This window comes from Dryobates pubescens, chromosome 31 (genome assembly GCF_014839835.1).
Source record: "Dryobates pubescens isolate bDryPub1 chromosome 31, bDryPub1.pri, whole genome shotgun sequence".
Lineage (NCBI taxonomy): Eukaryota > Metazoa > Chordata > Aves > Piciformes > Picidae > Dryobates > Dryobates pubescens.
The window spans coordinates 637,308-650,806 of record NC_071642.1 but is presented as its reverse complement, the minus strand read 5'-3'; the positions used below and the strand labels follow the sequence as shown (position 1 = coordinate 650,806).

The 13,499-nt window shown below is 60.7% G+C and overlaps 1 protein-coding gene across 6 annotated transcripts in view; it reads right to left on the bottom strand.

The window, feature by feature from the left end:
* CRTC1 (CREB regulated transcription coactivator 1) overlaps positions 1-3,567 on the bottom strand; it is a 31,443-nt gene extending 27,876 nt beyond the window's left edge. For all 6 annotated transcript variants that reach the window (XM_054174970.1, XM_054174972.1, XM_054174973.1 and 3 more), the window contains exon 1: positions 3,408-3,567. In XM_054174970.1, coding sequence (XP_054030945.1) covers positions 3,408-3,533 — 126 coding nt within the window. In that variant the 5' untranslated portion in view covers positions 3,534-3,567. The remainder of the gene's footprint in view (positions 1-3,407) is intronic.
* Between the last annotated feature and the right edge of the window lie 9,932 nt (positions 3,568-13,499).

The following is a 13,499-nucleotide window of genomic DNA, read 5'->3' as shown; positions in this document are numbered from 1 at the left end:
ACCGCTCCAGCACCTCCAGAGCAGTTTGTGGCCCAGCCAGCAGCACAGGTGAGTAACTACCAACCCCCAGGGGTCTGCCCTGCTGGGCAGGGAGCTGGAGGCAGAGCCAGGGCCTGGCCTGGCAGAACCGCTCCAACACCCAAACACCAAACCTGCCCTTCCTGTGGCCTGGACCCCTCCTACCAGCACACCAGCAAGCCCTGCCCAGCACCATCAGAGGGCCTGGCAGAGCCTTTAATCACTGACTTGGGAACACAGACGAGAAGCTGAGGGTCACAGGTGCCTGCTACAGACCCTCCTGCTGAGAGGTGCTGCTAGCAGGAGCTGAGACACCTTCACCTGCATGGGAGGCTTCTGGCTGCAGGACAAACCCTGAGTGCTGGAATTGCACAGGACATCTCCAAACATCTCCACTAGCCTGGACTTCTGCCCTCCTCTCCCTCCAGCAACAGCAGCACAGCTCTCCAGGCTGGCAGGTTTGTGGAGCTGGGGTTTGGGGGTGTCTCCAAGACAAGACTGCAAGGTCCATAAGAGGGAGCTCAAACACAGCTCTGCCTGAAATCCCTCCAAGCTGAGCGACTTGAACAACCACAACACCACAGAACAGCTTGGGCTGGAAGGGACCTTGAACCTCATCCAGCTCCAACCCCCTGCCATGGGCAGGGACACCTCCCACCAGCCCAGGTTGCTCAGGGCCTCATCCAGCCTGGCCCTGAACACCTCCAGGGTGATGTACATCGAAAACAAACAACAACAAAACCAATCTGGGGAAGCTGAGAACAAGAAGCCCTTGAGCCTGCAGGCCACCAGCCATGCCCAAGGCTTCTCTTCCACACCTTCCCTTCTTTCACATTGGAAGAGTCAGGCAGGGAGAGGTTCAGCACCACCTGAGCTGTCCTCCACCTCCACCTTTTGCTCTTCACAACTCAGAGGGGCAGCAGAAGCCTCCCGTGAGTAAATGGCCAGCACAGAGCAGGCACCGCTGGGCTGCCCCACAGCAGGCACTGAGCAGGTCCTGCTGGGGACCTCCTGCAGGCCAGAAGCCAGCCCCGGGGTTTGGTGCTTCACACGAAGAGGGAAGGCAGCAGAGCCTCCAGCAAAAGGCAGTCAACAGCACCCAGGGAAAAACCACACCACCAACCCTCCCCCTCTGCTCACCCACTTTGTTACCATGGGATGGCAGAAAGCTCTGGATCACAAACACCGAGGTCCCACTCACAAGACAATGCAGCAGCTCCAGCTCCAGCTCCTCTCGGCCACCCACCTGCACGGCTCAGCCACCCACCGGCTCTGCAAGGTCTGCAGAGCTCAGATGCAGTCCTGGAGCTGCCAGCTGAGGCAGGACTCTGCTGCTGCTGCTGCGACCAAAGCCACAGTGTCTGAAAGGAATCCTTGGGTGTTTTTTCCAGCTGAAGGTGAGGGCAGGAGAGGAGGAGTTAATGCCACACTCTGCTTTGTCCTGGGCAAGAAAGATGCAGCACAACTTAAAGCCCCAGCAGCATAAAGAGGTGGAAGGGGAGCAAGATGGAAAGCAAGCAGCTCGTGTCTGCAGCAGAAATGGTGGAGCAGTAGCTCCCTGCTCCTGCTGGTAACTACCAAGAGAGCAGAGCAGAGCAGAGGGTAAACACTGCACAGAGACAATGACCGACAATGAAAAGGCAGCAGCAGCCTTGGGCTGCTTCCACACTCTGAGTAAGGCTCAGCCCAGCAGCGGAGCGCTGCCTGCCAAGGGAAAATGGGAGCAGACACCAAGCTGCACTTAACCCCTCTCTGCTCCTGCCCTGGCCTCACACTCCCAAGGCCATGGAGCCCAAGGGAAAGGCTACAAAGGGCACATTCTCCTCAGCTCCTCAGTCACCCTTTCCATCACTTCAGCCCTCACACAACCGATTCAGCTTGGGGCCTGCTCTCACCAGCAGGTTGTTGAACGTGAGATAGGTTTCCACCTGCGAAACCTGGGTGAGGAGCTCCCAGCTGGGGAGAACCCAAGCCAGGCTTCTGCCTGCTGCTGTGGCAGAGAGCTGCAGGCTCCAGGAACTCTGAGTAATGCCCAGCTCCGGAGCGGCAGCCCAGCAGTGACCCCCAGGCGGCAAACCTCAGGGGATGGAGCTGCAGGGGCAGGAGAGCAGCACAGGAAACACAGCTGCAGCACCTGTGGACGCCTCCTCCTCATCCTCACTCGGCTCTCAACTAACTCCTCTAGGAAACATCAACAAAGAGTTCAGCACGGACAACGCCTCGGCCCCACACCTTCCCCAGCAGAGCAGACAGCAGCAGTGTGTCCTTCCTCGACACCTGAGCAGCAGCGGCACCAACTCAGCACAAATATTTACCCTGTCCTGACCCGGAGCAATAAAAGGAAACGCTGAGCCCTCCGCGTTCCCTCGCTCCCGCTCCTGCCAAGGCGCAGCCACAAACCCGCCCAGCGGTTTCCTTTAAACGGTTAAAAGCACAACAAAGCGGCGGCCACAGGTGAGAGAGAAGCCAGGCAGGGCAGCCCTGGCGCCCCCGGCGCGGCAGGCAGCAGGGCTGGCAGCAGGGCTGGCAGAGCGCTCCCCGCGCCGCTCGCTGCTGCCGAGGGGCTCTGCAGAGACCGCAGAAGGCAGGGCAGGGTTCGGCGTGCGGCGATCCGCACCGACGGCAGCTGGAGCCTAACGGCAACAACCGCGGAGACACCGAGCCCGGCAGCTGCCGGTGCCCGCAGGGCCCTGCGGCAGCGGAGCCCAGGCTCGGCTCGCTCGGGCCCCGGCTTCGCTCAGGCTCGGCGGCTGCGGGCCCCGCGCTGGGCCTCGCCCGCAGCAGCTGGGGCCGGGGCTGGCCCCGCAGCCCCTGACGGCGCCGGGGATGCTCTGCGGGGCGCTGGAGCAAGGCCTGCGCACACCTCCCCGGGCTGGCTGCTGCGGGACTGGGACCCCACGCGTGACCGGAGCCTGGCCCGGGGTAAGGAGCCGGAGCCCCCTCCTCAGCCCCGTGAGTGAGGGGGCTGCCCCGGGGGGGCACCGGGGGCCTCCCTCCCCCAAGCCGCCACAAACACAGCAGGCCCTGCCCCGGGGCCCCGCCGAGCGCACCTGCCCCGGCCGCCCGGCGGCGGCTGCCGCTACCCGGAGGATGCTCCGGGCCCGGTACCGAGGAAGCGGAGGGCGAGGATGCACGGGGAGGGTGAGGGGGGAGCGTCCGCGGCCCCCCGCCCCGCTCCGGAGTGCGCCGCCCACCCCCGCCAGGGGGCGCTGCCCGCCGCCCCGCCCGCCGCCGCTGCTGCCCCCGGCCCGGGGGAAGCCCCCGGGGGGCGCCGCCCCTCCTCCCCCCTCTCCTCCCTGCCCGTCTCCGCCGGGGGCGCGCACTACGGGCGGCGGCGGCGGGAGCGCGCGGGCGGGCGAGCGAAAGGACGAGCGGCGGCGGCGGCTCACCCGGTGCGCGCGGGTCAGGCTCAGGTCCTTCATGACCTCCTCGAAGGCCGCCGTCTCCTCCGCCTGCTTCTGGTTGTGCAGCGCAATCTTCTCGCTGAATTTCCGCGGGTTGTTCGAGGCCGCCATCTTCCCCCGTCCGCATCCCCCTCCCCGCGCCGGAGGGGGCGAGGCGCATGCGCCGGGCGGGCCGCACGGGCGGGCGGGGGGGCGCACGGCGCCTGCGCGCCCGCGGAGCGGGGCGGGAGGGGGCGGTGAGGGGGAGGAGGGCGCATGCGCGGTCCCGCCGCGGGAGGAGGCGGCCGGCGGCGCTTGCGTGCTGCTGGGGCTTCCCCCGGCGGCGTGCGTGGGGAGGGGGCGCGCGGCGCGCTCCCGCCGGGGCGCGCTCCCGCCGGGGCGCGCTGGGGCTGCGGCGGCGCGGCCGGGGGTGCCCCTGCGCCTTTATCCCCTCCTTGGCCGGACTCGGGGAATCGTTCTGCTTGGAAAGGCCTCCGAGAGCACCGCGGCCCCGGCTCTGGGCACCTCCGGGCATGGGGACCCGCACTGCCCTGGGCAGCCTGTCCCAGGCCTTGGCAACCCCCTGGGGGAAGGAATTGTTCCTCGTGTCCGGCCTCAGCATCCCCTGACGCAGCCTAAGGCCATTTGTGTCCTTTCCCTCGTTCCCTGGGAGAGGAGACCAACCCCCCCCGGCTCCAAGCTCCGTTCAGGGAGCTGTAGCGAGCAGTGGGCTCTGCCCGCAGCCTCCCCTTCCCCAGGCTGAACATCCCCAGGTCCCCCCACCAGCCCCCGCAGCAGGCAGGCTCCACCTGTGGGTGCTGAGCTGCTTCCCAGGTGCCCCACGGCGACCGCGGCAGGATGCATCCCCACCGAGCACCACAGTGCCCCCTGGCCGGGCTGCATCCCAGCCCCCAGAGCCAGCAGTTTTGAGCACCGCTTCGTGTCACATCTTGGGTGTTCTTGTCTGGGGTTTCATGCCTGAAGTCACTGAGAGTTGGCTCAGGGGGGGTCCTTCCCCCTTCAGAAGATGGAGTGAGGAGACCATCCTGACCAAACCACTTGTCCCAGTGCCGCATGCAGGTGGCCTGGGCCCTGCTGAGGTGGTGAGGGAAGATAAAGTCACCCAGCGCCTCTTCAGCCAGCCGCCGGCGCTGGGATGGAGCAGGGCAAGGAAGGGAGAAGCAAACCCTGGGAATTCAGCAAGGCTCTGAGGCAGCACCAGCTCCTGCCCTGACTGCTGCCTCCTCCTGCAGATAAGCAGCAGGCAGTACCTGCACAGCAGAGATCTGGAGCTGAGACCCCAGGTGGAGGCTCCTTTCTGGGAGAGGTTCATAAGCTGGGGAAGTTTCCTGCTCCCTTGGCCTGTTTAGGTGTTGTGGAGCGAAGCAGAGCTGCTCCCACAGCTCCCTGCGCCACGCAGCACAGAGTGGTGCAGGCTTCCCACACAGGCTCAGCCTGGCTGCCAAACTCCTGCCAGTGCCTCCAGCTCCACCTTCTCCCTCTCCCGTGGTGTTCCACAGATGCAGGCTGCTGCCACTGAACCCCAGCTCTGCCTCAGCACCAGCAGAGGCTTTGCCAGGGAGCCAGGACCTGGTTGGCCGCCTGTGGGCTGCAGGGTGTCTGCCACAGGGCCAGGCTGAGGGCAGAGGTGAGGCTGCCGGGCTGGGGTCTGGGGGGTGAGGCTGCTGGGCTGCAGCAGGCCCTTGGGAAAGGCAAACTGGAGCTGCTGAGCCCTGGATTCCAGCTGTGCTAACATCAGCTGGGCACAAGGCAGGACACAGGCAGCAATCAGTCCTGGCAGGGCCGCTGCCTGCCCCCACGCCCAGCCCTTGCTGCCTGCTTTTGCACAGTGACAAAGTGGGGGCTGTCTGGGGGCATCCCCCTGCCCCTCAGCAGTGTTTGCTCCAGGAACCAAATCCTGTCAGATCTACTCAGCTCTGCCCTCACTTCCACTGCTGCTCACCGCTGCGGCCTGGGGTGAGGCAGTTCACCAGGCACCTCTGAGCATTCCCTGCCCACATCAAGAGATTATCCTGATCCACCTTTCCAAGGCTGTTAGAGAGAGATGGATGAAACCCAGGGCAGCAACCATCAGGATTAGTCTCAGCCCCAGAGTCATGTCCTGCCCTCAGTTCTGGCTGCCAGCTTGCACTTAAAACTTTAAACATGGCCTGAGATAGCATCGCAGAAAGCAGAGCTGGGCTCAGAGGCTCGGCCGGCCCGGCAGGGGCAGCCCTTCCTCCGTCATTCCTGACAGCTGTTAGCCTAAGCACTTCCAGCGCCCTGCGGCAGGCATAAACAACTGGCACGGAGGCTCCGAGCGGTACCCCGGCTGTGGACAGCACACCTGCAGCCCGGCCTGGCTGAGAGCTCACCGCGCAGGGAGGTCTAACCCAGACCCCACCGCCCGTGCCGGCTGCAGCACGGCAGTGATAAACAATGTGCTGAGTTAACCTGGGCTGCATACCATAGGTGGTAATAGCAAACATCCCGAGGCACAGCTGCCACTCTGCCTCTGCTACAGCACCAAAAGATTGAGTGCCTAAGATGAAACTCGATAAACTTCCCCCTCTTGGCTCTCCCGAGATGGGAGAGGGCTGCAGCCTCCCCTCGACGGCTGCTCCTGCTCAGGGCTCCGGGGAAGGAATGCAGATGGCTGGGGGTGGGGGGGGGGGGGTTCAACTTCCTCCCTCCCTCATTGTTCTGCCTGTGCAGCTTTATCAGATTGGATTCCAGGGCGCAACCTGGGCCCTGCTTCTGTTCTCCAGTTCCCTGGGTTCCAGGCAGTTTGCGTAACACAAACGTCTCCGCCGCAGCCTCTGTGCCTGCCGAGATGCTTCTGGAATTTCTCACCCACTCAGGGCTCGTGTTGTGGGGTGTGGGTGGATCTGAATGGCTGCTGAGTGCATGACCCAGCAGACAATGTAAATCTTGACTGCATTAAGGCATTGGCAAGGAGAGGCCCGAGACGGGTGCCAGGTTTCCTCCTTCCTCCGGCAGGAGCGGTGCCATGCACTTGACACGGGGATGAGCTCACCCCACAAGGATTATTTATGTCTCCTGCCGTCTTCACCTTGAGCACATATGGGGCCATGTGGGAACAACCTGATCTCACCAGCAAGCTGCGAGGGGATCTCCTGAGACAGCAGCTCCATCTCCCCCAGCCCTCCAGACGTGTCAGGGAAAAGTTTCTGCTATCAGGAGCGGAGCTGAGCTCTGCTGCGGAGCCAGAGGCACCGCCGGACGGGGCTGGGTGCTCACATCTGCGGCGGCTGCGGACAGCTCCTCGCTGAGCAACCTGCAGCTCCTCACAGCAGATGCAGCCGAGAGGTTGCAGGGAGGGGGTTGTGTTTACTTATGGCTTGTTTGTTATCCTCCAGGTCCTCTGGAATTGCTCTGGCAGACGAGATCCAGCTACTTCCCTGCTCTTCCTTAGAGGCTCCAGAGGAAGGTGTGAGGCTGAGCAGCTTACACAAGAGCAGACAGGGCGAGATTGAGACTTAATCGAGGAGAGAGCTGCCATGGCTCTGCCTGCAGACACAAAGATTTCCATCTCTCACACTTCCTACTTAATGTTCCTGTTGACGTTCCCATTATCCTCACAGAAGAATATCCCGGGGAGTCCACAGAGCCCCAGTGCTATTTTGAACTCGGCTCCAAATGGTGCTTGCAGGGGGAGAGGCTCTCAGGTTTCACTCAGAATCTGTCACCATTTCCCTCATTGAACAGCTCTTGGTGTCCAGAGGGCAGAGAGGCAGCTGGACCACAACGAGGAGCTGGAGTGGGTCCAGGGAAGGGCAATGAAGCTGGGGAAGGGTCTGGAGAACAGGGCTGGGGGGGAGCAGCAGAGGGAGCTGGGGGTGTTGAGCCTGGAGGAGCCTGAGGGGAGAGCTCATTGCTCTCTGCAGCTCCCTGAAAGGAGGCTGGAGCCAGGTGGGGGCTGGGCTCTGCTCCCAAGGAAGGAGGCACAGGACAAGAGGGAATGGCCTCAAGTTGCCCCAGGGGAGGTTTAGGTTGGCCATGAGGAACAATTCCTTCCCCTCGAGGGTTGTCCAGGCCTGGCCCAGGGCAGTGGTGCAATCCCCATCCCTGGAGGGAATTCAAAGCTGTGGAGATGTGGTGCTGAGGGCCATGGATCAGTGGTGTCCTGGCAGTGCTGGGGTAAGGGTTGGATGTGATGATCTTAAAGGCCTTCTCCAGCCTAACCAATTCCAGGATTCCATGAACTGCCCTCTGTGCAGCACTCAGCAAGTCTGCTGAGCAAGCAAAGCGGCTTGCAGGCACACAGGGCACTTGGTTCTCCACCCCACCAGTCCCCTGACATCCTTCCAGTTGAGTTTCTTGACCATTCCAAACTCCCAGCAAGCAAAGGCTGCCTGCTAACAGGAAACCTTCTCATTTCTCCAGGTCCTATCTGCTGCTCTGAAAGCCCTTGGCAACCACACAGAGGATCCTGTTAGGGTTATTTTTCCCAGAATCGAGGCTTGGCTCCATGCCACCCTGAAGCAAGAAGCCTTCCCGTGCTGCAGAGGTGATGTGGGAGCTGGTGGAGCAGCAGCCACTTCATGTCCCTCCAAAGACAACGCTGGGATGGCAGGCAGGGCTCTGTGGGCAGCACCAAGCAGTGAGGCAGCAGCAAGGACCCTGCACTTGCCTGGAGCAAACCTCCCAGCGCTCAGAAGTTAGGCCCTGGCCAGCCGAGGGCTGGGCGAGAGGCCTGCCCAGGAGCAGGAGGTCTCCTTCCAGCAGATGCAGGTTCAGAGATGGCTCTGTGCCACTGAACAACACTCAGGGAACCATGGGATGGAGAACCCTGTCAGAGCATCCACTCCAACCAGTCTCTAACTCTGCCAAGGCTGGGGCTGAGCCCTGGCCCTCAGCACCACAGCTCTGGGGCTCTGAAACCCCTCCAGGGATGGGGATTCAGCCTCCCCCCTGGGCAGCCTGGGCCAGGCTGTGAGAACCCTTCCAGGGAAGAAGTTTCTTTTAATGTCCAACTTAAACCTCCCCTGGGGCAGCTTGAGGCCATTTCCTCTTGTCCTGTTGCTTGCAGCTTGGGAGCAGAGCCCAACCCCCACCTGGCTCCAGCCTCCTTTCAGCGAGCTGCAGAGGGCAATGAGGTCTCCCTCAGACTCCTCGAGGCTGAACACCCCCAGCTCCCTCAGCTGCTCCTCACCTGTTCTCCAGAGCCCTCCCTGGACCGGCTCCAGCCCCTCTGTGTCCTTCTTGGAGTGAGGGATCCAAAACTGAGTGCAGTGCTCGGGGTGTGTGGCCTCAGCTCCTGGGCACTTCCCCCCTGTGCTTGCAGGAAGAGAACATCTCTGCTCATCCAGGCACTAACCTGACCTGCCGTGGAGATGCTCTGGTTTCCCTCCCAAGGAAGTGCCACACTTTGGCACAGGGAAGCTTCCATCCTGCCAGAGCCCAGGAAGCAGGCAGCACTCAGGTCCTGTCCTGCAGACTGCACCTCAGGGCAGATTGCTCTCTTGAGCAGCTCAGTGGAATTCCAACATCCCTCCTAAGTCCAGCTGTAAACCACTGTCCTTGGGGCACTGAGGATCCACCCTGCCGGGGAGCAAAGCCGTTAGAACCACATGTTGGAACCAGCCCCCAGGCCACGGAGAAGGGGGAAAAGGAGACTCGTTTGGAGCTAAGGATTGCCAGCTTTGTAAGGAGCTGCCGCTCAGCAGCCTGGTGGCAAACAGCAGAGAGCCACCTGGAGAAGCCTTGTTAGTGCCTTTGGAAAGCACTGACCCAAGAGAGGCAACAAAGCTCTGAACCTCAGCTGAGAAGGGATCAGTCCTGCTCTAGGTGCTGCAGCTTGACGTCGTGCAGTGGCTTCAGAGGCCTCGCTGCAGCCTGAGCCCCGCAGCCAGCAGCAGCCTGGCTGGCAGCCTGCACAAACAAGCAAAGAAGATTTTCATTTCTTGAGAAGCCATATAAACCACTTCAGCTAATTATGTGACAGGGGCCTGGGTGTGAAACAGCAACGGCAAAGCCTCAGGGACCGAGCCGGGAGCCTTTGATTTGCTCTCTGCAGCTCCTGAAACCTCCTGAAGACATTTCTGCACCGAGAGCTTTTCTGCTTCCAGGGGCAAGCTGCAGTCGGTGCTCCAGCACTGCCCTCCTGCAGGCCCCCGCGGCGCTCCCGACTCCAGCTTCACCCTTTGTCTGACGGTCTGAGGCTGATTTCGGGCTGCAGAGCTGCAGCAGCAGCTGTTTGCAAGCAGAAAGCACATCTTGTGTTCCCTGCGTGGCACAGTCAGGGCTGGAGCCGTCAGGATCCTACCCCCCTGCAAAGCAAAGTTTCAAACTTCCCTGCAGAACTCCCTCCAGCTGAAGCATTCAACTGAGCGGTGCCAGAGCTGCAGTTATTGGTTTGGAAGGAGACAGCAAAGTTCTGGAGCCTGTAGGCTGATCCTGTGCCTGCTCAGCATTAAAATGCAGAGCAGAGTCGAAGCTGTCTCTGCACAAAACTCCCTTGCAGGCAGAGCTGTCTCTGAGCTGCCTGCTCCCAGGTGAGAGCCAAGACGCCGAGCGCTGCGAGGAGGATGCTCTGCAGCTCCCCTCCTGACATGGCAGCAGAGCCAGGCCAGGCTCCATTTGTTCAGCCACATTGACTCTTCCTGGTCCTCCAGTCCCAAGTGCTGAATCTCATTCACTTATGCAAGCAACGGCAAGATTTATTGTAAATAAAGTTCTGCACATTACACAACTGGCTAAAAATCATAATTAAAGCTGCACTGGGAAACATGTTTGATTTATTCTGACAGTAGTCTGGCTTCAATGAGCCCAGCATGATGAATGTCCCTCAAGTTTGGAGAGTTTCAGCAACTGCAGCCCTTATCAGAGACCTACAAGTGGAAACGTCTGCCTCGGGTTGCTGTGGCTCACCAGAGGTCCCCAGCAGCTCTGCCGCGCAGCTTCAGTCAGCAGCAGGGCACTGGAGCTGGGGGAGAGCCTTCCTCCCCCTTCACAAGGGAAATCTTCCACCCCCATCAGCCTGCCGGGGCCAGGCAGGGAGGCTGGGACGTGTCTGCAGACATCAGCAGGGCTCCAGCAGGGCCGCGGGGACGGCGGTGCCTCTGGAGGGGGCTCCGGGGCAGCCGCGGTAGGATGCAGCCAGCCCCGGCCCTCGGCCTCGCAGCGCCCTGCCAAGGCTGTGCTGCTTGCTTGCTTTACAGTTTTAAGTACAATTTCAGGCCCATAAAACATCAGAAGACAGAAGCTATTATCCTGGCCCCGACAGGAGTCCCTGATGGGACCTGCACGCTCTGCGGACACCCAGGACTAACGACGCTGAGCTTTCACTGCTCCCCCTCCGCCCAAGGGCATTGCCAAATGCACCAAATCAGCTCCGCCCCCAGCACGTTTATGGCTGCTCTGAGACTACTAACTGACCCCGAGCTCAATCAAACACTTACCTGGCTGTGCTCACTGCTGAGGAAGAGAGGAGCCCAGTCCTGCCCCAGTGCTTTCCACCCGGGGCATCCTGTAAAGGAGCTTCCCCCAGCCCGGCCTCGCAGCGGCACCGCTCGCATCGACCTCAGCCAGCAGCCAGGTGGCTGCGGGAAGGCAAAAGGATCAAAGCCATCAATCTGCAGAGCAAGTGATGCACAGAAGAGGCCAGAGCCACACCTGCATCCTTCACAGGGATGAACCAAACTTTATTGTCCATATGGATGATATGTCCACAAACATTTCAGCCAGGCTCTGCTTAATTTAGAACAGGCAGAGCACCTCCAGCCAAGGGTACGAAAAATAGTTCCTCAGATTGGTATAAAAAGAACATTCCAGTAACAAAGAGAGGGGAGCACAGCACTGCCCCCGGGAAAGGAGCTGGAACCCTTCCCCAGCTCCCCTTGGCAGCGCCAGGGAATGGGAATGCAGGTACCAGGCAGCAGCTGCTCTGGTCAGCAGAGTCCCAGCATGGCTTTGTGTCTCCCCCTCGGCACAGCCACCACCACCACCGAGCACAGAGGGGAGGTGCAGCTTTGCTGGGGTGACAGAAGTGACACCCAAGATGCCTTCTCAGCTCTTCAAGGGTCACTCTCCCCCCACCTACCTTAGAAGCTGCAAGTGACAAACCAAGCACAGTTCCCTCATGCAGAGATGCCAGCCCTGGGCACGTCTTTGGTGTGAGGCTGCTGGAGGCCTGGGGCAGGCTGCCCAGAGAGGCTGTGGAGTCTCCTCCTCTGCAGAGCTTCCAACCCCCCCTGGGCACTGTGCTCCTGGGCAAGCTGCTGTGGGAGCCCTGCTGGAGCAGGGGGTTGGACTGGGTGAGCTCCAGAGCTCCCTTCCATGCTGGGGTTCTGGGATTAAGAGGATTAATTGTATAGGGAAGCAAGGAACCTCCTGTTTGTTACTAACCAGGGGAACCCTTCTCATGGACATAGGGAAGTATTAAAAGCAGCAAATCCACTCCTCTGTACCTCTGAAGCCTGCACTGAACTGCATTTCACCTCTGCAAAGCTTGTTTATCTGCCAGGGCTGCTCCTCAGCCTCCCCAGCTTCTCTGCCAGCCCAGATGAACAGAGAATGGAGCAAATGAACTGCCTGAGAGGCAGGCAGTGGAGCTGCAGCACTCTGCAGCAACAAGTGCCTGTCATTAATTTATTAGCAGCAAAGAGATGGCAGCAGCTGAAACTGGGACCATTGCCCCTGAAAGTGAGAATGCAGAGCTTCACCAGGCAGCCTCTGCCCTCCCCTTCCACAGCCAGAGCTGCTCTGATGTCACTGCCAGAGCAAAATGTCTGGGAGTGGGTCTGAGGTGTGGAGTTCTTGCTTCACACAGCCCTGCCCCATGGCTCCTCAGCAGAGCAGGCACTGGATGCTGTCCCTCAAGGTCACCACCCAGCATTCACTGAACAGCAGGATGCAGGCTGCTCTAGAAAGGAGACCACAGACATCACTAAGTGATCCAGGTGCAAAACAAAGCCCTTGGAACAGAGTACCTGATTGAAGGAGCACATTTCAGTTCATTCATCAGTCAAATTAATTAGAAAGCATGGCTTGGAGGAAAGGAAAGTCCAGGGAGCAGCAGTGTCCCTGCTGTAAACATGGATTTGACCAAAATGACCAAGTCCCCTCAAATGGACCTCTGGATTTCAAATCCCCACTGGAAACAGCAACAACCCCCCCAGGCCTGCTGAGGCTGCCCTCAGGCCATGGCACCAAGTCTCTTATTTACAAGCCAGGTGAGAATACCTTTGAGATAACGCAGGAGCGGTCCCCAGCTCCTCTGCTGCCCAGCTGCTGGTGGTGCAGGGATGGGAAAGGCAATGCCAGGGGGTTCAGACCCCAGAGCCTGCAGGTGCCAGAGTGGCTCAGCCCAGCAGGGCTCTTATTGCCAGGCGGCCAAACAGGGATTGGCACTGAAACAATTCCTATGGAATCAAGCTCTCCAGATGGCTTTAGTGTGGCAATCTCGGGATGCCCCGGGGCAGGGAGAGCTCCTGGCCTAGAGCGCCGCTGCTCCCGGCGGGGGCGAGGAGGGGAGCAGGGCCTGCGGTGCAATGCAGGCAGCAAGAGCCCAGAGCGGTGCAGGGATAAATGTTCCCCTCTTAGGAGGGGTAGAAAAAAGGAAGCCACCTCTGAGAAGCAAGAATCTGCTCTCAGAATCTGAGCACCTGAGCTCTTGTAGCTCCTTTATTGCTTCTGGAGGTCAGGGTGTTTGTCAGACAGGGTCTGGGCTCTTTGTTTGCTGAAACAACCCAGCAGAGTGACAGAGGATGGGTGTGGGGTCACACCCGAGCTGCTTTAAGCATCCCACAGTACCTGGTGACTGCTCAGCTCTCGAGGCCTGCAGCGTGTGGCACTGGGAAGGAGATGGGAACTCAGCAGGATGCACCCCAAAGAGAGGGAAGGAAAAGGAGGCAAGGCAGGAGGCAAGGCAGGAGGCAAGGCAGGAGGCAAGGCAGGAGGCAAGGCAGGAGGCAAGGCAGGAGGCAAGGCAGGAGGCAAGGCAGGAGGCAAGGCAGGAGGCAAGGCAGGAGGCAAGGCAGGAGGCAAGGCAGGAGGCAAGGCAGGAGGCAAGGCAGGCAGAGCTTGCTCCAGCTGTAACATCTGTGCAGCCTAACTGGCTGACAAGTGCTGCCG